A 24077-nucleotide genomic window follows, 5' to 3' on the forward strand; every position below is an offset into this window, starting at 1 on the left:
TCAGGGATGGGGACCCACCTGGACACAGGAATAGGGGTTCACTGGGCTCAGAGATGGGGACCCACCTGGAATAGGGGTTCACCAGGGCTCAGGGATAGGAACCCACCTGGACACAGGAATAGGGGTTCACTGGGCTCAGAGATGGGGCCCACCTGGAATAGGGGTTCACCGGGGCTCAGGGATAGGAACCCACCTGGACACAGGAATAGGGGTTCACTGGGCTCAGGGACGGGGACCCACTTGGACACAGGAATAGGGGTTCACTGGGCTCAGGGACAGGGACCCACCTGGACACGGGAATAGGGGTTCACTGGGCTCAGGGATGGGGATGCAGCCTCCTTTCCCCATGGCTACACCCCCCACATTACTGAATGCTTAGCAAAATGCAAGTTGAGAAGGCCTCAGAGAGGGGCTTTTGTGGGCATGGAAGGGGGTGTCAGGACGGCAGGGTAGAGCCCCCCGTAGCCCCTGGCCCTTCCTGCGTCTGGGTCTGAGGGCTACACTGGAAGCTCACCTTGCTTTCCGTTTGGCTGAAATTCATTAACTGCCAGGAAATCATGGATTTCCAAGCCCAGCTTTTCCCATAGCCTTCCACTTAAGCAGAGAAAATCAAATTGATGCAAGTAAGTAACAAGAAACAGCTCCCAGAGAACTCTGCTAGGAAGCCGGGCGGCTGGCTCTCCTCGTGTGGCCAGTGGCGGACACCACGCCGAGGTTGCCACGCCGGGTGCCACGGGCCAGGTGTCTCCTGGTGGCGAGCACGCTCCGGAGTTGTGTAGGAACACCTTGGATAATTCTGAAAAGGAGAATGAGCCCCCATGGCAGGCCCGGTTCAATGTGTTGCCAGGCACCTGACTTCCCTTGTAAGTCTCCCGTCGGTCAGCGCTCCCATTAAATGGGGTCTTTGCAAGGGTACAGCCCTGGGACAGCGTTTCATGAATGGCCCGTGGCCTTCTCGAGTGAGAAAGTGCTCTTGGAGAGAAGCTTCCTGTGCGTGGCTAGGAGCCGGTGGCCCCGCTCACAGCCAGGCCCTGGCCAGAGCCTCCTGGTGGTTGCGGGGAGGTGGGTGCCCGTGGGAGGTGCAGCTCGGGCTGTGTTCTTGGCCTCTGTGAGTGAACTCAGGCCTCAGCTGTGATGTGGGATGGTCACCAGGCCAAACGTTTTGGGTGCTAACTATGAGCCCAGGGTGCTTAGAAGCCCACCGTGTGTGGGCTGTCTTGTGCTCCTGGAAGCCCTTAGCAGGCGTCCTTGTCGCCTTCTATGCGGAGGTTGCCAGGAGGCCCAGAGACCTCAAGACACTCGCCTGAGAACACACAGCAACACACAGCCCGACGCTGTCCCGTACGATTGAACACTGTCCTCTAAACCACCGCTCAGTCCTGCCTCCCTGGTCGGAAGGACTCCTGAGACTTAGAGCGAACTGCCGGCAGCCAGTGAGGGCTCCGTCAGTGTGGTCTATACCCCACTGTGACCACGACCAACAGCAAGCGTGAGAAGGGGATGTTCAAGGACGTTATCAAGAGAAAAGGAAGGAGGAGGTGAAGGCCCCCGTCCCTGGTCCCCCGTCTGCGTGAGAAGCTTTGATGTGAGAGGAACTTCTAAAATTGACCCCATCCAAAGCCAGCCCGCCAGTCAGCAATCAGCAGATCCAGAGTTCTCCCAGTTCTCTGGGAGTTCAGTGCCTGGGCCGTGGATCAGGGCCGTGGATCGGAGCCGTGGATCGGGGCCTTGGATCGGAGCCGTGGATCGGGGCTGTGGATCAGAGCCGTGGGCCGGTGTCGGGGAGCAGGTTTAGGGACAGGCCCTGGCTGGAGGCAGAAGTAGGTCAGTTCCCTGCTTGTCCCCAGGGGCACATGAGAGCTCAGGGGCGGCCGGGGGGACCTTCTCCGCACCGCGATGGAGGCAGGGAGGGGGACCTGCTCTGCCCTCCCCCGCGCCCCCGCCCACCTGCTGCGGGCCACGGCAGCAGCCCGGCACAGTGAGCAAGTGGCCATTTCCAGTCCCGCCACCGCGCCAGAGCCATGGAGCGGGAACAGGTGGGAAGATCGCAGACTTGTAAATTAGCTGCTAATGAGGAAGTTAGGAGATTTGCTGAGGCATAAACAATGAGAAGCCCCGAGAAAGAAGACAAATGGGTGCGGAGTTCTTCCCTCTCCTCCCCCACCCGCGTGCTTTCAAACTCTGGGTTAGACAGGGCTGAGATGCAGATCCTAAGGCCGGGTTAATGGGAAGAAATTGGTTGAAAATGTAGAGACAATTAATTGGACTAATATGCCAACGTGGTGAGGGTGGTGTCAGGGCACCGTGGGGACCCCGGTGGGGGGGCTGACATGACTGGGCCACCTGCTGCCTGCCCTGCCCCGTGTCAAGTGCTCTGTGGACGTACCGACACTGGTCCCCACAAGAACCTGGTGGGGGCCCCATGGCTCCTGTCCACAGAGACGCTGCAGGAGCAGAGCCCGGGAAACCCTCCTGGTGAGCGAGCCCCCGGGGTTCCAGCTACGCCAATGAGACAGTCCGCGGGACAGCAAGGTGGCTGCCCGGGGCTCTCCGACCACAACGGATGAGCTGTTGCGCTAAGCCAGAGACCCCCAGAGCCGGCCTGCGGCGCCCCGCCCACCTGCAGTGAGTGTGGACACGGTGTCCTCGTTGTCCTCCACGCTACGCGGCGGGCCACCTCCCGCACTGCGTGCAGATTTCCCGCTCGCCCTTATCGACAAGACACACAGATCTGGGACTTCGGGAGAAGCTGGGCTTCACGACGTCAGACTCCCGAGATCTGCCCACGTAGGCCTCGCGTTCTGAGTATGTGCAGCTAGAAAATGTTCTCGTGAAGCTGGTCAAGAGCCAAAGGAAACACCCTGTTTACTTGACTGAAGCCGACTCACCGGCGGCTTTCTTGGGGACATCGGGGCCGGGAGACGTTTCCACGGGGCTCAGAGCCCAGAGCAGGGGCCTGGTAGACGGGATTCCAGGCCCAGCGCTGTGCGTCCCCAGACTACCACCTGGGGCAGGCCAGGGCTTGGCTGTGCCTCAGTTTCCCGATCCGTGCAATGGGGATATCCCTGGGCCTTGCCCCTAGGGTTATTGGTAAGACCACTGGCGCCTCCTTCCCGGCCGGCACATGGATGCTGTTCACTCCCTGGACCAGGAGAGTGACAACGAACCAGATAAGCAAGGAAGCAAACCTCGGGTCCCACCGTGCCCACCATGCCACCATGCTGCTGTGCCAGCTCTTGGCGCCCTCCGGCCGGCGTCGGATCTTCGGGGGAAGGAAGGGAAGGAACCGGCGTCGGCTCCAGCCCCTGGCGCCTCTCGGAGCAGCGGGCCTCTCCTCTGGCTCCCGGTCCCGGGCCGGCCGCGCTCGGGTCAGCAGCAAGCTAACGCCTTTGTCAAGGTGATTAATAGTGCTGGGGATTGTCGTTAATTCACTGCCTAATGACTGTGGCCGGCGCGCTCCGAGTAATCGGGTGATGTATGTGGGGAGCGCCCACCTCATGGCAGAGGTGAAAATCATTTCGACAAGTCAAATATTGTCACAGGGAGCAAATGGCTCTCCCTGTTAATAAAAATTAATGAATTTTTTTCTTTCTTTCTTTCTTTCTTTTTTTTTCTCGCCACTGGCCTGCTAAATGAAGGTACAGAGTGGCTGAGCCGGGACGAGCTTGGCGGACTTCAGCACTTTATTTGATGGTTAAAACTAGAAATGTCTTTATTAGGGCAAAATGCAGCTGGAGGGCCAGGGTGGGTGCCGGCCACCGGTGGCGGCAGCTGGGGGCTGCTCTGGCCTGGGGGCCAGTGGGAGGCTCGCCCACGTCTGCAGGGGGTGAGGCTGCCCATTGCTTTCTGGCGTGGAGTGTGGGGGTCCCCCAGCTGATTGCTCACCCCTCCTGTCTGCAGTCCCGTGTCTAGGCAGCATCAGGGAGGGAGCCGAGGTGCCCGGTCAGTGCAGCTGGGAGGGTCCTCCCGGCCCCTCGAGAGCTGAGGCACAAGAAGGCACCACTCCCCTGGGGGGCAGCAGGTGGCTCTGACCCTCTTCCCAAACCGCGGGATCTGCCTCTGAGAGTCCCGGGCTGCGCAACCCCCGCGCTCCTGCTTTGCTGGGGACCAAGGCAGCCCAGGGAGCCGAGGGGGCCCCGAGAGAGGGGAAGGAGTGGGGAGGACCCACGCCCACCTCTCGCATCTCCAGGGCTGGGGGCGAGTGGACGCGGCAGAGCCCTCTGCCACTGTGTGCCAACACTGGGTGTCATTCTGAGCGGCCACGGCTGTGGGGGTGCAGACCTGCCCTGCTGGGGTGGAGGCCCAACGAGAAGGTGCTTCGCCTCCCAAAGCTCTGGCTGCTGGTGCCTCCAACAGGGCCCACCTCTCCTCCCCCACCGCCCTCGCCCCGAGGGCACCCCAGGCCCACCAGCACCCCACCCCTCACCCGGGCCTTCCGGGTGGAGGCAAGCGCCCCGGAGCGGCTTTCTTCCTCTTGTGATTTTTATTTCAGGGCAACATTTGTTTACTTGCGGCGTGACTTGCTTCGGCCTGTGAATGGCAGCCACAGGCCCAGTTGGTAGGAACTGGAGAGATAAATATGTCTATAAATAGTTTGGTGGCGGTTGTTGGGGGTGTTTGCCCAGTGTTAACCCGTTCTTCCACACTGGTGCCCGCACAGGGAGGGAAAGCAAAGCAGCGAACAGAACGGGTAGAACACGTCCTCTCCCTGCGGCGTGCCCAGGGGATGTCCCCTGCAGGGGCAGCTCCTGGGCCCAGCCTGCAGAACCCCCCACGGGGACCTCAGCCGCGTACCCCCAAACCGTCCGCACCCCGCCCGCCTGCCACCAGCAGGTGCGGCCGTCCCCAGCTTGGCTCGTTCCCTCGGCACCCTGTTAGGGCTTCTGGGTCTGCAAAATCCCAAGTGTTTGTGAGAGTCGGGAGTCCCGGGCTGAACTGACTCCTGGGCTCCTCCCCCTCTTCCTCCGTCTGGGGAACCCAGGACTCCTCGGGCCTGGGCCTCAGCACCCCAGGCTGAGCACGGGAAGAGCCCCAGGCAGCTTCCAGGGGAGGGAACGGCACTGGGTCCTGTCACTACCACAACCCTCAGAGCCCAGGCTGGCGGGGTGCTCGGTGAGGACGGAGCCCCAGGGGCGCTGAGGGTCGTGCTGGTGGCTGGTGCTGCCTGTGTTCGCTGCGCGGTGCGTCGTCGCCTTGAAACTCCCGACAGGCTGGGAGTAGCCCTCTTGTACGGGAGGGACCACGTCCAGACAGCCTCCGCGGGCCCGCGGAAGAGCCCACCGTGTGTACGGGTCTGCAGAACCAGCTGGGACGAGGAGGGAGGGCGCGCCGGACCTGGCCGCGGGGCCGTCGATGGGGCCTCGCTCCCCTTGGGGGAAGAGGCCGGGGCGGGTTTCGCTGGTGCCGAACGCACACCTGCTCGGAGGCTTGCAGCGGCGTCATCCACGGGAGCCGAGACGGGGAAGCGGCCTGGGTGTCCAGCAGCACACGGCTGGGTGTGCAAGCGCGGTCCGTCCCCACGGTGGAATGTTCCTCAGCCTCCCGAAGGAAGGGGAAGCGGCACCTGCTGTGGCGTGGGGACCTCGAGAGCGTTCAGCGAAATAAACCGGAAAGAGAAGGACAAACCCTAGAGCATTAAAGAAGTCAGACTCGGGGACAGAAAGGAGAGGGTGGGCGCCAGGGGGTGGGGGCGGGGAGGGGGAGTGAGTGTTTCACGGGGACAGACTCTCTGTTTGGGAAGATGGGAGGGTTCTGGAGACAGACGGTGTGATGGTTGTGCAGTGTGGACGTACTTAATGCCCCTGAACTGTGCACTTAAAATGGTAAAAACGGTAAATGTTACGTGTCCTTTACCACAATTTTTAAAAAGTACCCTTGCTGTAGCCAGATGTCAGGTTGCATAGGGAACTGGTGTCTGGGGCCAACCTCCCTTGGTGTCCGAGGGGGTCTTGCCGGCCGGGGTCCCCTCTGGGGCATCAGCAGTGCCGACGTGAGGGCTCTGGGAGAACACCCCTGCTTGGGCGCTGGCTCACGCAGTGCTTAGCGCGGGTGACCGGGGAGACTTGGCTGTGATTTAGAAGAAAAACAGACAGATTTGAGCAATCCGTGGGCTACCTCGCTGCCCCCAGGGCTCGGGGAAGTGGTGTATTAACCAAGGAATAAAGGAGAGGAAGAAAAAAGGCCAAATCACATCTCTCTGAAACAAAGAGGCTTCGTACCAGGAACGAACCTTGATAGAAATTACAGTGCATCGCGAGCCATTCAGCGCCTGCCCGGGGCGATGGAGGCAGTGAGGAAAGAGGGGTGGGGGCTTGAAACGGGAGCAGCACGGTCCCTAGAGCATTGCACGGATAAATAATCGTCTTAGAATAATGCACTCGCCTTCAGCAAGGCCAGGTGGTCTGGGCTGCGGACCCTTCAGCAAGGCCAGGTAGTCTGGGCTCGGGGGCCGGGGAGGGGCGTGGCGGGCAGTGGGCTCCCGGTGCTCCGTCTGGGCAGGCGGCCCCCGGGCACCCAGGCCTGGCTGCGGGCATGAGCTGAGGAGGGCCCGGGAGGGGGCAGGTGGTGCGGCGGGCAAAGCCCTTGCAGGACCCCGTCTGCTCCTGTGCATGGTGGGGCGGGAGGAGCCCCTTTGCTCCCCTTCTGGATCCACGAGGGCCTCTGGCAGCCACAGGCTGGGCCCTGCGGAGGATGGTCTGACCTGGAGCTTTGGCCGCAGCTTGGAGACCCGCTCGCAGGATGCCCGGCGTCCCAGCTCTGAGGACCGCTGCTCAGGCTCCATCTCCAGCAAAGGGGCTCGGCTGGGCCCTGTGTCCCCCTAGAGGGTCGGTTTCCTCACCTGAAGAATGGGCAGGCCGTACCCGCTTCATGGAGCTGTGGCAGAGGAAGGACACAGGGGGCCTGGGAGCGGGGGATGGCGGCCCCCAGGCCACTCCCCGGGACTGTTGTAAAAAGTACCATAAACTGGGGGCCTCTGTGGTCCCACGGCCACCTCGCGCATGTGTCTCCTCTTTAAGGGCACCAGTCACGTTGGACGAGAACCACCCGGTGCCCTCATCCTAACCTGCACAGACCACATCTCCAGACGAGGCCCCTTTCACGGGACCTGAGTCAGGACAAAACATGTCTTTGGGGAGACCCATTTCAACTCACACAGTCGGGAGCTGCCCCATCCTTGTGACATCCTGGGCGGGATGTGGGAGGCAGTGGAGACCACTGAGCTGTTCCGACCTCATTCCAAAGAGGAGGCAGCCCCGCGGGCCGTCCCTGGCTCACTTAGTGTTTGGGATGAAAGAAGAGCCTGCCAAAAGGTGGCCAGGTCAAGAGGTCGCCATGCCTCTGGACTGCGGAGACGAGGCAGGAAGCCCCCCCTTTGTGGGGAGGTTTCCGTGCAGGTGCGGCTTGCAGAGGGCGGTGAGCCAGGCGCCATCCCAGGCGCTCGCGGGCCCTAATGACAATTCTGCCATCCGCCCTGCAGCTGGGGCTCGTCGCCCTCCGGTCCCTGTGGGCAAGGTCCCGGGCGTGGGTTGGAGAATATAAATGACAATTGATTATTATTAATATTTAGCATGTTTGCAGAAACGTCTTTTCTCGGCGCTATTAATCTGCCGTGTTAGGAGCCATTGCACCCCCGCCCCCGCTCGGCAGCCGTGCGGCGAGGGGAATGCCAATAAGCCGCGGGCTTGAGGCGGCCGGGTTGGGAGGTGGCCCCGGGGGGCGGCGGCTCCTGGTGGGGGCATTCCTGGAGGCAGGGTCGTCCCAACGCCGGGGCCCGGGGCTGCGGGGACAGCACAACGCTGGCCAGACAGAACCCTCGGCTCCCGCTTCCCTTCCCAGCGAACCGTTTCCGGAAGTGGGTCTGCAGTCCCAAGACCCCTTCCGCAGAGGAGGGGGCTTCTCCCCAAATGGCTGCCCTCACAGAGACAAACCTGCACAGAAATCCTCCACTTAGACCAGCTTGAATGAGTGCACGCCTCTCCATCCCTCCTCCTTCCCCTTCCAGCGGTGGGCGGGATGGTGGGCCACCTGACAGGCTCTGAAACCCCAGGGGCACTTTCTGGGGTCTCTGAGGGGCCCGGGACACAGTACTCCTCCCTGCCTGGTCGGAGAAGTAAGAGTCAGAAGATGAGAGCTAAGCCTCACCTTAGTTCTCCAGAAAGGTGCAGGTGGACCGCGCCGCCGATTGTGAGGGCCAGGCAGGCTCGGAATGAATGGTCGCCCCACCCCTGGAATGCTAGACCAGGCAGGCAACTTCATGTGGGTGGAGGGAGGGCAGCCCTGAAGGAGCAATAGAGAAACTGGCCCCCTTCCCAAGGTGGGGGCTGGGTGGAGCAAACCAGGTACTCATCCCAGATTAACTAATCAGTCAAATGGGGGAAGAAGAGCCACAGAGTCATGTCAATGGGGTCCATCCTCAGGGAAGGAAGCAATGAGGATTCCTGCCTTCTACATTTTCCTGTTAAGAATTGTCCTCAGGATGGTCCTCACATCCATCCACCCACCCGTCCACCCCGTCCACCCATCCATCCATCCACCCACCCACACATCCACCCACCATCCACCCACCCATCCATTGTACATCCATCTACCCATCCAACCATCCTTCCATCCATCTATCCACCCATCCATCCATCCATCCATCCACCCATTCACCCATCCATCCCCCCATCCACCTACTCATCCATCCACCCATTTATCCATGTACCCATCTGTCCATCCATCCATCCACCCGTCCACCAGCCCATCCATCCAGCAGTCCATTCGTCCATCCATCCGTCTGCCCACTCATCTTTCCACCCACCCACCCATTCATCCCTCCATCCAACAGTTTATCCATTCATTTCCTGTATATCTTCCAGGGGACATGAAGAAGGCCATCACTAAATGCCAGGACTCTTTTTCAGGTGTGTTCTCATGGGAGCTGGAACCTTGGGGTTGGGTAGTTGTGTGTCTGAGAGCTTTAGAATCAGGACTGGGCCCCGGCTGCCAGTGTGGCCAGAGAAAGTACTCACTCCCTGAACTTTCCTGCCCTGAGGTACGAAGTGGGAGACGTCTCAGTTCCACCTCCCCTAAATCAAGAGCAGAGCTGCTGCGTGATCCCTGGGCCCAGTCAGCACCGAGCAGCCTGCGCGACCCCGTGGGGCAAACTGCCTCCGGTGCCCACGGCTGCCCACAGGCTGCAGAACCAAGGAGAGGACAGGGCTCTGAGCAGGTGCCCCTGCAGCTCCCCGGTGCTTCCAGAGCCGGCCTGGACAGGGCTCTGCGGGGACACGGGTGACTGTCAACTGCCACTTCTTCCTTAAGTGTGTCCGAGGGAAAAGCATGGGCACCGTATCTCTTCCCCTGGGACCAGACGGGTTACCAGAAGTGCGAGGACCCTCCCGAACTCACGTGGCAAGTTTGTGGGCTTGTTGGAAGTGGGTCAGGGGTGAGTGAGTCAGGGCCGTGTGGACAGATACTGGTCCAGATTTCTGGAAACCTTCCGATGTTTTAAGGAGATGTGACCCCCCCCCTCCGTGTTAAACCCTATCTGCCCACATATGCGTTCCTATTGTTTCAGCCCTTCTGGGCTGACCCCCCACTCGCCGGAGCCACTGACCCCCTCGCCCACCTCGTTTCAGGTCTGCCCTTGCCTCCTAAATACACCTGGGCTTCTTCAGACCAGGGGCAAGATCTTAGACTGGTTTCCAGTTCATTGAAGTTCAATGTGAATCTGGTTCCTTTTGAGTCAAGTGTCCACTCAGCCCCGGGCCCCCCGTGTCCTTGTGTCTGGCACCGTCAGACCCAGGGTCGTGCAGCTTTGCCAGGAGGCCCATTTGGTCTGCCCACGAGAGACCATTGCTCCTCTGAGCAGGCAGCCACGAACCTCTGGGTGCAGACTTGCTGGGGGAGCGCTCCCGGCTGAGGGCCCGCCGCCATGCCTCACGGGGCTCCAGGAATGTTCGAGAGCACCTGGACCGAGCTGGTGCATCCAGCCAGGGAGGATGTCTGTCCCCATGTTTAGCCTCAAATGTGTTCTTGAAGAGACATTTGGGCAGCCCGGAGCTCCGGAGAGCCGGCTGGGTCCAGGCCTGGACATCATACCACTCACCTCGAGCGCGGTGTCACCTGCTCAAGGAGGGCATGTTTATCCCACTGTACACCTCAGCCTGGGGGGCCGGCTGATGAGCGGAGGGGCTGCCCAGGCCAGGCCGTTGGGGTTCCTCCTCTGAGGATGAGCACAGGAGGAGGCTCCATCAGCTCTGAGGGCCGAGCAAGCAACGGGGCCTCTGTAGGATGACCGGGACGGTTCCCTTCGTGGGCTCTGTGGGCTCCATGAGCCGGCTGCAGAGCGCAGGGTGGACCCCACCCCAGGCGGCAGCCAGAGAGCAGGTGACACCCCAGGGCGAGGCTGGGCAGCGCCATCCACCCCAGATCTGCAGGGAAGATGACACGCTGACCCTGCAGGGCCTGGATGGGGTTCACCACAGGACGCCCAGGCCATCAGAAGAGGTCAGCACACGAGGTCCGGTCCTGAGCTGCTCGGCTCCCGGGGGTCATGGCAACCTCTCCCCTCTCTCCCCGTGATCTCTTCTCCCCCACTGGGGGACATGGGTGCCCACGTGAGGGTCATCATCAGATCAGTGGAGGGCACTTTGTTTTGACGCAGACCCCGAGGTGACGCCCCACGGGTTCTCACTGGGTGGGGGTCTGTGGGCCGAGCTGCTGGTCCCCTGAGGCTGGGCCCACCAGGGGCCGCCAGCCGGCCTGTCATCACGTCAGACCCTCCTCAGGGCATTCTCCCATCTTCCAAAGTACAGCACGTTCACTTCTGTCTCTAACCCCAAGCGACGGGGATGAGAGGCAGTGAAGCAGAAAAGAAAACTGGACAAGGATGCGCTTCCCGTTAGACCCCAGGTCGCCCACCCGTTTTGTTTCTGAAAGACCCTTGTCTCTTCCTCCGGAGAGGAAAGGCGGCATCTCAGTGAGCGCGTTCGGGGGACGGAGGCTCTGTGCGGGGTTCTGGGCGAGGCCCGGCCAACACCAGCCTGGTCGGAGCTCCCCCGCCAGGCCTGGCTTTGAAAGTAACCAGATAGTTTCCTGCACGCATATTCTCCCCTGTTCTGGGGTTTCTGCCCTGGTGGCTGTGGCGTGACCCATAGCCCCAGTGCCCCCCAAACAGGGCTGGGAAGGGTGTAGGAGCACAGCAGCTCGCGGCGTGGGCTTCAGCCTGCCTCACCTCTGTGTGCCTCTGTTTCCCCATCTGTAAAGTGGGCAGCTCTGCAGCAAGGAGGGCGTGCCCCCCTCCTCCCACCGCTGATGGGGCCGATAGGGCAGCCGAGCAGGCCCACCTCAGGGCACTGACAATAGGGTCGGGGGATGCAGGGGTCCCTTTTACGTTTCCCGAGCTCTGCCCACGATCCCCTGTCCATGCTACCGGCCTGCCCACTCCCCCGGGGCCCCTCTGGAGATGCCACAGGGCACTTCCATCAGAATTTCGGGGTCCGAGGAGTCCAACTGGAAGCCTCCCAGAAGCGCCCAGATTGGGGGTGGATCCAGGGACCGCCTTTAGCTCCCACTCACCAGCCGCGTCTGCCACCCCCTGAGGACCTCATGAAGGTGGGGTCAGTGCTCCTGACCGGAACGAGAATGGCGGTATCTCACGGGTTTGTAAGAATTAACATTTCCAAATCACCGTGGCACCGTGTTCTGATAAGGCCCAGTCTTCTGAGACATGCATGGTATCGAGTCCATCTCAACCCTGGGGAACAGGCGGACGGACATGCCGTTGGGCACGGTCTCCCGGTGGATCTGCCCCTGAGAGTTTATCGGGGGGGCATTAGGGCAGGAGGGTGTTGGGCCTGAAGGGGAGAAGGGGCAGATTTCAGGGGCTCACTCGCAGGGCCGGGCGCTGGGCACCTCGCGGGCGTCCCCTGTCCCAGCCCCACCTGGCACCACTGTCCACACCAAGTGTGAAGATAATGGGGCTCCCCAGTCCTGGGCAATCGGCACCACCTTTTCTGCTTTCTTCCGAAGCCCAGAGAGTTAAGGGCAAGGGGGGGAACCAGGGGCAAGGCTGCTGGGCGGTCCACACCCGCCTCCCTGCTCTCGGCCTAGCTCGTCTCGGGGACCCTCCCTGTGGTTTGGTTGACATGCTGCCACCAGGCCCGTTTGTGCCCTTGTGAGCAAGAGGTCCCTGGTGTTTCTCGAGTTCACTGGGGACACCAGTTGTCAGCCTCAGAGGCTGGTTTTGTGGTTTGAAAGCCCCCCCCTCGGGGGGGCAGACAGAAGAGAGTAATTAAACGTGTTCTCGTGGAAACCGCCAGAGCCGGAGGAACTGTCACTGTGCACATGGGTGCAATAAAGAATGGGTATTTTTCAAAGTAGGTGCTCTTTTAATAGAGATTGTAACTGAAATCACCGTAGATTCACACACAGTTGTAAGAACAAACACAGAGAAGGGCAGCCCTGCGGCCCCGACACGCACACGGGGTAGGGTCCCGACACAGCGCACCCCTCAGGTGCAGGCAGCCCCGCAGCCTCGATGCAGGGCCGCAGGCACCCCGGCCCCTAAAGGTGCCTCCCTCGCCTGGTCCTCCGATAACCTCCCGCCTCCCCACTCCACCCATGAGCACCCATCTATAACGGGCCCTGGGGTCACCCTCAATATGCAGTCCTCTCTTCAGGAGTTCTCGCTCATCTTCCTTCTCCTCGACCCCGCAGTTTCCAGGAGCGAACTCATGGAAGTGGCCGGAAGCAGCCGGCACCCGGTGCCCACTCGGTGTGCCTCCCTGTGTCCCAGGAGCCGGCGTGCCCGGCGGGTGGGCCACAGAGCTGGGCCGGTGGCTCTCTGGGCACAAGGGACGGGGGCTTGGGGCCCCGGGGCCCGGTGTCCAGTAGTGGTGTGAGCGGCCCCGAGGGCTGAGGCAGGCCACGTCAGGCGTCCAGAGGCAGAAAGCCCTGGGGCAAAGAAGGGGTGTTCTGGAGGGCAGTGAGCCCAAGGAGAGCGGTCCAGGGCCCTGGACAGGGCGCGCGGGCAGGGCTTTCTGTCATCCCTCGCCGGGCGGGTGGGCAATATCACCATTCCCAAGGTCACAGTGACATTGCAGGCCGGCATCAGGATGCCCCTGTGAGGTTCTTTCGGGACCACGGTGGGGGCAGCCCGGGGCCGGAGCACCGTCCTTCTGCCTTGTGGGAGGAAGAGGAAGGCGGCCTCAGTTCCTGGGCTCCGGAGCCACACGCGGAGGCTTTCGCTTCTCAGGGGTGTCCATGCAGAGGGCAGCCGAGCCCTCCCACCCAGAGGTGCCTCCCTGGCGCAGCCCACGCACGCACACTCACCCCCCAGGCCTCGGCCCCGCCGAACCCCACACGGCGCAGCGACCCTGCCAGAGGCGCCGGCAGGTTTCTGGCTCCTCGCGGCACACGGGAGGCAGGACTGGAGCAAACCACGCATGGACCCAGAGGAATTCCCTCCCGCCCCCAGCCAAGGGCAGGGCTCCAGTCCGCCCACTCCTCCGTGTAAGACCCGGCGGAGCTGCAGGTTCGGGGGCCAGTGGTCTTCACCCTGCTGATCACCGTCCTCCAGGTGCTGCTTCTGCCGCCAGGGCAGGGGACAGCCTAGGAGGGACTGGCGGGCTGGGCACGGTCCTGACTGGGGGCTGTCTCTCTCGTCTCTCTCTCTCCAGACCCCGACATCCTGGCTGCTGGTTTGATGTTTAGATGGGGGGGGGGGGCCTTCCGATCAGATGTAATTTGCTACCAATAGGGCAGGGGGCGCACAAGGCTCCCACTGTGGGGCTGGAAGAGACCGAGCCCTAAACTCAGGGTTTGGGTGGGACCCAGAGCAGGTTGGGACCGAGGATGTGGTGGCTCCCAGCCGGTGTGATCCAGACCCAGGGAGCAGCTAGGTTTCTTCACTTCTCTGACCCATTTTCTGAGACCGAGTGTCCGTTGTTCATACATCGAGCAGCACGTGACAGGCCTCCACACGGGGTTTCAGCACGAAGTTCCCAAGAGCTCAGGGACCCGGCGGGGCCGCTGACCTGCAGCAGGTGCCCCGTGGCCACGGCTCAGGACGGCTCCGCTGGCTCACCAGCTCCAGGCTCCCTCTCCTCTCCTCCCTGCTTTTATGATTTTTTAGTAAGTCTCCCAAAAGAATTTTTAGGAACGATGGACTCAGTCATGAACCCTTAGCCTGAAATTACCACAAAACCCAAATAAAGGACCTCAGCTCTCCCTACAAGTAAACAACACACGATTGCACAGCCTATATTTCCAAAGTCATAAAAAGCTCCTGTTCTTGGCTCTGCATCCTGACTTTCGAGAGAGTGCCGGCTGGAATGTGCCGGCGGTCCTGGGGGCCTGGGGAAAATGATGCCCACTCCCTGTACATGCCCGCTTCGCCCAGGGCAAGAGGGGCTCCTGGCTGGAGCGCAGGGCTGAGGAAGGATGCTCTTCTGATCCCGCCTCTCTGGTTGCTCGGGGACCCTGGGGAGCTGGGCAAGTTGTGCGGGTCTGCCCGGAAGGCTCCGGCGGCCCCAAGCAGCTTGCGGCTTTCTCCAGGGCCTCGGGCTGTTTGCGGCACCTCATTTTCTCCAAATGTCTCCCACACACTGATGAGGTCTCCTCACCCCACCGGTGAAAGAAGAGCTCCCCCCCGCAACAGCGGGGGCCGCGGAATGGAGACCCGGCTTCTCCCAGTGGCTTTAGGCAATCACTTAACCCCTGTGCCCACCGGGGGTGGGAGGCCAGCCGCGCACTGCCTGCCTTTAATCAACAGGAAACACCACCTTTCTCTCCTAAACTGTTTGCTTGGCCAGTAAATTAAACATGCCCTTAAAGCCTTGGTTTTCCTCCAGTAGGTGAGGAGTTTTGGGAAGTAGAATTCAAACAGGAAAAAAAAAAGCCCCCAAAGAGCCCTGAGATGAATATGCACAGGATGGGGACCCCTCCCCGCTTTCTGCGCTAGCAGATCCTAATTGTCCTGGAAGGCAAAGGCATCGCACCCCGAAGCGCATGGGGAGGGGGCTCCCAACCTGATTCTGTGTGTGAGCCTCGTGCATTTACCAGTTCCAGATAATGAGGCGGCATATTAATTACCCCCCCTTCCAATTTACCTTTATGCTGTGCACGGTCGCCGGGAAGGTTTATGGGGGTGTTCTTTCAAACCTAACGACTTGGATCTTTCTGGCCAAGAGAACCATAGCTGCCCTTCTGTTGTCGCATTTTTGAAAGGAGCCTACGAGTCAATTAGAAGGGAACCGTTGGCCACGTAAAACATAATAATTACTTCTCTGAATGCTGCTAAATTAAATAAGTGTTATCCCCATGATTTTTTTTTTTTTTCCAAGACTTTGGTTTCTTTTGAAAGAAAACATTTTGTTACTTCTCAGCAGATCTGTTTGCACTGGCGTGAGGACTCTGAAGTCATTTCTCCTGTGCTCAAGCGTCCCCAGGCCCCACGCCGGGGCAGAGGGGGGCAGGGAGGGGCCCGGGGGCAGGGTCCCTGTCCCCGGTTTCAGGCCAGTGCATAAGGGACTTGGGCAGAAAGGTCCAGGTCGGAGGTCAGTGGGCGCCCTTCGCTGACCTCCCCGTTTCGGCGCCGCACGATCCACGGTCGTGTAACGTACAAGTTCAGCTTTCGAACGGGACAGCTCATTTGGCACCTTCACGCAGGTGTGCGACCAACACCTCCCTCTCCGTCCGGAACATTTCCTTCCCTAGAGGAGACCCATGCCCGATACTCAGTCACTCCCGGGGCCCCTCCCTCCCAGGCCCCAGCAGCCACGGCATGAGTTCCGTCTCTTGGCCTTGCTTTTCTGGACACTTCCCGTGTACCGAGCGCGCCGGCGCCCTTCTCCGAGCGTCCAGGTGCTTCTGCGCCACAGCGAGGTGAGGGGGTGTCCACGCTGAGTAGCAGTCCGCTGTGTGGACCGACGCATCTGTTTATCTGTCTGTGGATGGACAAGGGGTCGTCGTGCCCTTGGGGACTCCCAGCTGTCTGGGTGCCCGCTTCCCGTTCCTCTGGGCAGAGCTGCTTTCCTGGCTGACCAGCTACTCCTTGCCCCCCCATTCCTCCCTCGGCCCACATCTCTCGGCCTCCCCTGTGCCTCAGGCCTGGCGCACGTCCAGGTAGCCGTATCTTGGCACCAACCGTCTCCTAGGATGGACCCCAAAGAGAGGCCTGCACCAGACCTCAGACCCAGTGACCTGCATCCCCGCGAACCCCACATTTGTGACCTCAGCAAACCTCTGTCTTAACTGGCCCTTAGGTCATCAGGAGCTCAGGAACCTGTCCCCCTGGCCCCCACCAAGACGCCGAGGGCTGCCCAGGTGTTGGAGCAGATTTCATACTAATCCAAATCCTGAGTCCTCCCAAGAATCTGAGACATGTCCCCCCTAATTTCCAACGCCAGACACAAACCGGAGTGGTTCTGGAGAGACTATTTCACTACCGGCCCTGGGTAGGGTGCCCTCTCTGACGGCTCTCCCCACTGTTCCCAAACTCATGGAGCGTGGGCATCTCCTCTCCTTGCTTTCCTAAAGCAGAAGGGGCCCACAGGTCCTTGGGGGGCCACGTGGGGCCTTGCGGAGCCACACAACCCTGTGGAGGTTCTGAACCCCGCTTCCCCACGTCCCTGGAATACGGAGCAAAGGGCATGTCTTCCGGGCAGGGGGTGGCGGTCGGCGCCCTCGGTCCCCATTCTGCCCCATGTCCCAGGTGGTCCCCACGTGTCATGCACAGGGGAGGGCGAGCCACAGAAGCTTGACACTGCCTTGTCTCCTTCAGGTGACGGCGACATTGTAAATAACATGCATGAGCCCGACCCGGACCTGCTGGCTGGCGAGAGCGCGGAGTACGAGACAGAGGACAGCGTCGTATCCCCCATCCCCATGGGGCCGCCGTCCCCCTTCCCCACCAGCGAGGACTTCACCCCCAAGGAGGGCTCGCCGTACGAAGCCCCCGTCTACATTCCTGAGGACATTCCCATCCCGCCAGACTTTGAGCTCCGAGAGTCCTCCATCCCAGGGGCAGGCCTGGGGATCTGGGCCAAGAAGAGGATGGAAATCGGGGCGAGGTTTGGCCCTTACATGGGGGCACCCCGGGCCACGTGGAAGGAGGCAGACTTTGGATGGGAGGTGAGCATTCCCGTGTGAGCGTGATTGATCACGGCCATTTATCTTGTGTTCAATCTATTTATAAAGCCGGGCTGAGCAGCGCTGCCCGAGGCGGGAGGCTCGGTCGGAGAGAGCGCTCGAATGTCACATTTCCCAGGCTTATTTGGTCCTGCAGCTTGCATGACGCGACTCAGCAAACATCAGCGGTCCTCGTGGGCGCCTGTCAGCCCCCATAGGCTAGGCCTGCTCTCTTCCCGGAAATGTGTCTTTAATGAGCTCATGTCTTAAAACACCCGTGCTCCCCGTCTGGGTCTTAGGTGCTAAGGCTGCAGTCTCTGCAGAACCGTGCAGATTAATGGAATGTCCCGGAACAGGAGTCTCTACTCTGGGGAACACTTCTGCAGATGGGGGCCTACCTCCTGTAATGGGGGTGGGGCATCTCGTAAAACATGCCTGGTGACCTTGCTGCCCCCAGACGCCCCCTGCACGTGCATGCCAGAGCCCCCCGCCCACCGTGCCCTGGCCAGCCGGCTCTCTAAGAGGAGCCCCCACTTCTCATCCTGCCAGGGAGGGGCATCCTGCGGCTTAGATTTCCCTAACAACCTGGGCCTGGCTGACGGTTCTGGAGCCCCTCTCTGCGGTCAGGAGGGGGAGGGCCCGCTAGCTGAGGAGTGCCACTGTCCCCGAGCACCCATCAAGGGTTTGGGGGTCTTGAGAGGTGGTCTTCGTGGGGACCACAAGCCCCATGGAAGTGTTCTCGCCGCTGCCCTGGCTGTTCTTCCAGCCTCATACAGCCAATGCTTGGTGGTATTTTTGGCAGAGACCCTGCCTGGGCAGAAAATGCAGATGCAAACCCAGATTCCTTCTGGGCATTTCACAACTTCCAAAAGTGCTTGCTGGAGGTCAGCTCTAGGAAGGGGCGAAGTGTCCAAGGAGGGAAGAGGGCCCTGTGTGGCGAGGGGATGTGGCCCATGGCGGCATGTGGGGTGTGGACGCCGGGGACATGGGGCGCCAGCTGAAAGCCCAGGGCTTTGAGGGTTTAGGCGAGAGGTGGGCTGACCAGATGGATGAAGGGATGGGAAGGCCAGAACCCCTGTGGTGAGATCCAGTGTGTCCCCTGCTGTCTGGAGGTGGCCGACGGGTGTGTGCCGCTCAAGGTCGGGGTCACCCTCAGAGCAGAGCAGCCAGGGGCCTGGGAGCAGGGTGCGGTGGGTAGCAAAGGAGTTTGAAATCCCCGTGGCTCTGTGGGCACGTGGCTCTTTCGTGGCTCATGGGGTCGCCCCTCAGGGGACCAAGGAGAGCCTTTTGCAGACTCGACCTGTCCTGTCCCCCCACCCGGCTGTTCGAGAGAGGGGTTTAAGGGTGTTTGTCGACACGCTCAGAGAGATGTGCACTGTGTAATTAGCAGGCGGCCTGCAGAGGGCAGAGGGTATGCGAACCCCAGAGGTAACGCTTTGGATGACCTTGAGGCAACTTTGTGCTTGTCTGACCCGATAAAAGTTTCTGTTTGCTCTTTTTCTCAAGAAATGGTCCGTATCGCTTCAGCTCGCTCGGTGCCAGGGCTGGTTCCGGCTGTCACTAGGATCTGCCCGGTGCCTGTTGACTTTGCACATTGTTTATTCTCTGCATATGTGAGGGAACGTTCTCCTCCACGGCGCGCCTCCCATGTCTGCAGTGGCCTTTGTTCCGTGGTCGTGACCTCACAGCTGCCTTTCATGCCAGCACTTAGGAATATTTGCTCACAACCCAACGTCCTCAGTGTTCCAGACGCACCCCGACATTATCTCGGCTGACTTTGCTTTCCTCGTGAGCTCGGGCACCGGGGACCTGCCTCTGTGACCCGCCTTTGGGCTTTGTGGCCTTCCGTCACACGGGGTCTGAGCCGCTGTGGTGCTGTCCTTGCGACCGAGGACCGATGCCGAATTGGGCTGGAAGCCTCCGCCTCCCCCGAATGCAGGAGAGAAGGGAGGAGGTGGGCACCCTGAAAACTCAGGGCAGACTCACTTTTGCCTAAAATAAATAAGGTCTAGGCATTTTTTTTCTGGCTCCCCGGACCTCAGTTTCGGCCTTTGGGGCAGGAAAACCACCCGTCGTCCCTTGTAAGTGAGCGCCTTGCTGGATTTCCCATGTGTCCCCGCAGACAGATGATTGCGGGTTCCCACTGTTTTGTGCCTTCCTCTGGCAGGACCGGCAGCTCGGCTGCCCCTTCACAGTTAGGCCCTGTCCTTGCCTTTGCAAACAGGGCCCGAGCCTGGGGGGGATCCTGGGTCTTTCTGTGATTCTGGACAGGAGAGGGGCCTCTGGGGAGCCCCCGAGTCATGAATGCTAATAAGGCACTTGAACCACGGCAGACCCCAGGGCCGCGGTCCTGCGAAGATGCCGTCTGCGGGTTGGCAGTGCACTCGTGAGACACTGGGATGCAGAGATCGTCAGCGCTGGAGGGTCGCGTCCGCAGGGGACGCCGGCCAGACCCGGGATGGTCAGAGGCAGGGCCCAGGGACAGCGCAGGGGAGCGTATCATCTTGGGACGCTCCGAGTTTCGGATGTGTAATTGCTTGCGCTCACACTGGCAATTAAGTATTATAAATCAGGGCAATTTGATTTCACTGCAATTGACCCACTATTCCTTTCCTGAGGAAGAAGCAGTGATGACATGTTAGCAAAGATGACAAAGGAGATCCACGGAGGATCCAGGACGGTCTGCACCCCGAGGGCGGACAGCAGCAGGTCTGTGGCCAGTCCGTGCTCGGGAGCCTGGCTTCTCCTGGAGGGCTGAGTCTGGGGGCCAGACACTGGTTTAAAATCAAGGTCAAATAGGTTATTCTTACTGTCATTTGGGGACACCATGGAAACCATTCTCTTTCTACCCTGAGAGCATAATTCTTGTTCTGGACCATTCCAGAAAACGGTCCTGTTTTCTTTTCTCTTTTTGTAGTGTAGTTTGCTCATTATGCATCCTTCCCACCGTCCCCACGCGGCTCCTCCCTCCCACATGTGCGTCAGACAGTCGGTGACTCTGAACCTCCTTCTCCTCGCTGCTTTGGGGAACACCAGGAAGAGACTCCCACGTCAGGCGGGTCCCCGGCACCCCGGACCTGGCCAGCCTGGTGGCAAGACGGGAGGGTGGGCTGTGTGGACACGGCCCCCCAGGATCCATCTCAGAGGGTGGCGGTCTGTCCCCCTGTCTGGGAAGATACCCAAACTCCCGGCCCCCCTCTGCCCAGACGCAGCCCGCCGGCTGACGCAGCCACCACTCACTCTGCCCAGAATAAATCACCCCGTGATTGCATTTGATTGCCCTGGGGTCTGAAAAAACAATGATTTTGATCATTTGTTGAGTAAATCATGACATTTATCATCGTGCTACTTATTTTGCTAATTAAGAGCTGGCTGTGAGGGACAGCCCAGAGGGAGTGGGCTCCTCGGAAGTGCCACCTGCCCCGGATTCCGGGCCTGCAGTGGGTGGGGAGCATCGTGCGGGGCCCCGGAGGGAGGCGGCAGGAGCAGGTTTCACCCTGACAGTGCCCACACTCGGTTTGCTTCCTCCTTGAGGGCGCGTCTCCCCCAGAGAGCCCGCTGAGGGCAGCTTCTCCGGCACCCAGCGCCTCGCCCGGCCTGTAACGGGCGCTCCAACATCAGCTGTTGAATGAATGTGTCTGCCTCTGTTTGAGAAGCTGGTGGAAAATGTTAACGTGAACTGAGGGGGTTTCATTTATCTGCAGAATTCACTCAAGTGGATTACCTCATCCCTTGGCTTTAGTTTCTGAATAGTAATATGCGTGATCATTTGTTCAATCAACAAACAAGCTGTGTCTGGGCCGGGCTATATGGGAAGCTCTGGGGTCACAGGGGAGAGCAGCTCCGAGGCCTCAGGCTGCCGGGACTGCCACTGTCCCATCTCACGGCCCCCAAGCCCCCTCCCCCGAGCTCCCCGGGGCCCTGCTGCAAGGCTTTGCTGAGGGCCAGGACCCCCCGCCCCCAGCGGACCACACGCTCCCGGGACACCCAGAGTCGCCAGGCTAGGCGAAGGCTCCCACCCAGCCCCGCACTCTCGGATGCTGAGAAATTTCTGTAAATTTAAGAGTATGTTACGATCCAGAACACACACCCCTGGAGAAAGGCCTGGGGTTCAGAGGAAGCTACGTCTCTACGTGTCCAGGCTTGCCCACCTACATGTATTTTAGAAAAGCAATGCTTTCTTTTCCGAGGTAGCCGCTGAGCATCCTTAGCATGAGAAGAAGTTTGGAGGTCTAATTTTGGTCCAGAGTATGGGCTGGCCATGAAGCCCAGTGGGTCCCGGGCTGTCCACTGTGGTGGCTGTCCAGCCTCTCACATCGCCAGGACGGAGTCTCCCAGAGGGCTTTCTGAGGCGCTGGGACACACACACACAAGAGCCGAGAACTAGCTTCTCCAACTACCGGGAAGCCTTCCCCGCCCACAGGCTGGAGGCCACGCGTCCTGGGGTCGGTGGCCTTGCACCCTGGCTTCTCACTGGCCAGGCCGTGCGTGGCCGGGGAGTCACACAGACACCCCAGGGCTGCAACCACGTGGCCCCCGGCCTGAGGCCTCCATCTCCCCCTCAGATCCAGGGTCTCTGCAGAACCTCTTTTCCTTCTTCTGCTCTGGCATTCACCCTCGCCTCAAACACCTTCGCCTCGTTCCTCCACATCCAGCTGCTAACCAGACCACGTGCTCACACACGCACACGTGCTCCCGCATATGCACGCATGCACACAGACACACATGTGCACACAGACGCGTATACACCTGCATGTGCACGCAGACGTGCACACACACACGTGCATATGCACACACGCACACCCACAGACGCGTGCACACGCACCTTTGGATTTTGCTGAAAGTCCTAGACTGGGTCCCCGGCCTCCGAGGGCAGGAGGCACCCTGTCCACCCTGCCTGGAGTTGGCAGCTCTGGCAGGCAGAGGGTCTCCAAAAACTGCCACCCTGTTGCACGGGGGGGTCCAGAGAGGCATGGGAGGGGCCGCTGGGGATGGGTCGCCAGGAGCATGTGGGTACTGAGCAGACGCTGCTTGCTGCTGTTCCCGAGGCCAGCTCTCCCCGGGGGCCACCCCCCGCCCACCGGGGGAGGCGTCCGCGCTCCCTGCGGCCCACGCGTGCCCACGCACACCTGCTCACACACACCCCCGTGCGGGGGCCACGCCTGAGCCTCCTCCGTGCGGCTCTCACGCTGGAGCAGACGCCGATGCGTGCCCCGCTGGGGTGGCTCTTAAGACGGTCTCACTGTGTGTTACTCTCGGCATTCTGGCCATGGCCGTGGGGTAAGAGGTGTGGCCACGTGGGCGCCGGGGAGGGGGGCAGCGGCCCACACTGTTCAGGCCCGCTCCGTGGCCCCCCGCCTCTCTGAGAGCCTCACGGGTTAAGTGTTCGAATGCAGTATTCTCGGCCCAAGTCTCGGCCGTCCTTTCTCTGTGCGCACTGGGCACCATCGGGCACAGCATCCCACCCCCCGGCCCCAGGAGTCTCAGAACCTTCCTGCTTTGCTGTCCCCTGCCTGGCACTGACTCACCCCTGATGCTTTCCACTCTGTCTGGGCGGCCTGGGGTTTTATTTTAGGCTGATATACATGGCAGCTATTTCTCCCCCAGTGACTTTCTGAATGTGTTAGGAGGCACACCGTACATTCTGGAAGTCATAAGCACGTGGCTCAGTGGGTGCTCACACTGCTCGGGAACACCTAGACAGTCATGCGTTTGGGGCCTGTCCCTGGGCCGGCCGATGGCATCTGGATCCGCGAGGCCGCGTCCCGTGGGAACAGGGCATGGCCTCAGTGTGCATGCCCAGAACCCCACTCGTGGACTCCTCGCTCTCCAGGAGCCACTCGGCACACACCCCAAGCCATCACCCCCAAGCACCGTGACATCGGGTCCAGAGGTTTCCAGCCCAAGAATGCCATGGGATTCTGCACTATCTTAGGCCCGGCTCTGAGGCGCGGGTATATAAGGAATTTCAGAAAAAAGGGGAGAGAATGACTAAGAATACCTCCCTGATAGTGTTCTCTTTTATTTCCTTAAGGGGTAATAACTCAGCCACAATCCAGCAGAGGGTACTTTCTTTAAATAGAGCATTCTGATTCACAAGCGAAAAAGGAAATAAATATTTTCTTTTCATATTTGAGAGACGTCCCCGAATACCAACTTCTTAAATGGTATTTTGCCCTGTGCATCTCTCTCTCTCTCACACACACACACCAGCGACAACCAAGCCCACCCCTGCTCTGGAAAGGCTTGCTTGGGAAGCAGCACCGTGGAAAATCCTGACGGGTTGTCAGAAGGAAGAGGGCGGGAGACGGGGTAGAGGGGAGGCTGGCTTCCCCTCTGCTCTGCTCGGCAGCCCGTTCCCATGGGGCCCTGGCTCAGCCCTTCCTGCCGTCTCCGAAGGCCACGACCGGAGAGTCGAGTGCTCTGTCACCTCCCTCCCATCTCTCTCTCTCTCCTCCAGGAAAATAGGGGATGGTACACGGAGGGAAGGTGACAAAGGCCCTCTGTGCTGGGCAGGACTGGCGAGGCCGGGGCGGGCTGACCTGGCCGCTGCTGTGTGGCTGGGCGTCCAGACCAGGGGGAGGGCCCGTGGTCACTGGGTACCCACTGTGTGCGGCACGCTGTCCACACAATGCTCTTTCTACGCCCGGCCCTCCTTCTGCCGTCTGTAAAGGGATCCCACCTCCCAGCCCCGTGGGCGGCAGGGGGCCTGGCACGGTGTTATAACCACCACCCCTCAGGGGGCCCTGCTGCTTATGTGGAAGTCTCCAGACCCCAGACAGAGCCTTGGGGTCAGGATTCGGCCGTTGCCCCTGAGCGCCCCGGGCCCGGCTGGGGCTGAGATGCGTCCAGGCGGGAGCCTCGCGGCAGGACCCGCCCAGCCGGTCGGCCTCTGAGGCATGGTCTGGATCACCCTTTGCACACAAGGTTTTGTTTTAGCCCTGAACGAGGCCAGGGAGGGG

At 60.7% G+C, this 24077-nt stretch overlaps 1 protein-coding gene across 1 annotated transcript in view; it reads left to right on the forward strand.

Moving 5' to 3' along the window:
- PRDM16 (PR/SET domain 16) overlaps positions 1–24077 on the forward strand; it is a 287340-nt gene that overhangs the window by 81549 nt on the left and 181714 nt on the right. The window contains exon 2 of the mRNA XM_081816813.1: positions 16769–17118. Within this exon, the coding sequence (XP_081672939.1) occupies positions 16769–17118 (350 nt within the window). The remainder of the gene's footprint in view (positions 1–16768; positions 17119–24077) is intronic.

This window comes from Leptonychotes weddellii, chromosome 4, assembly GCF_054177405.1.
Source record: "Leptonychotes weddellii isolate Sample4059 chromosome 4, ASM5417740v2, whole genome shotgun sequence".
Lineage (NCBI taxonomy): Eukaryota > Metazoa > Chordata > Mammalia > Carnivora > Phocidae > Leptonychotes > Leptonychotes weddellii.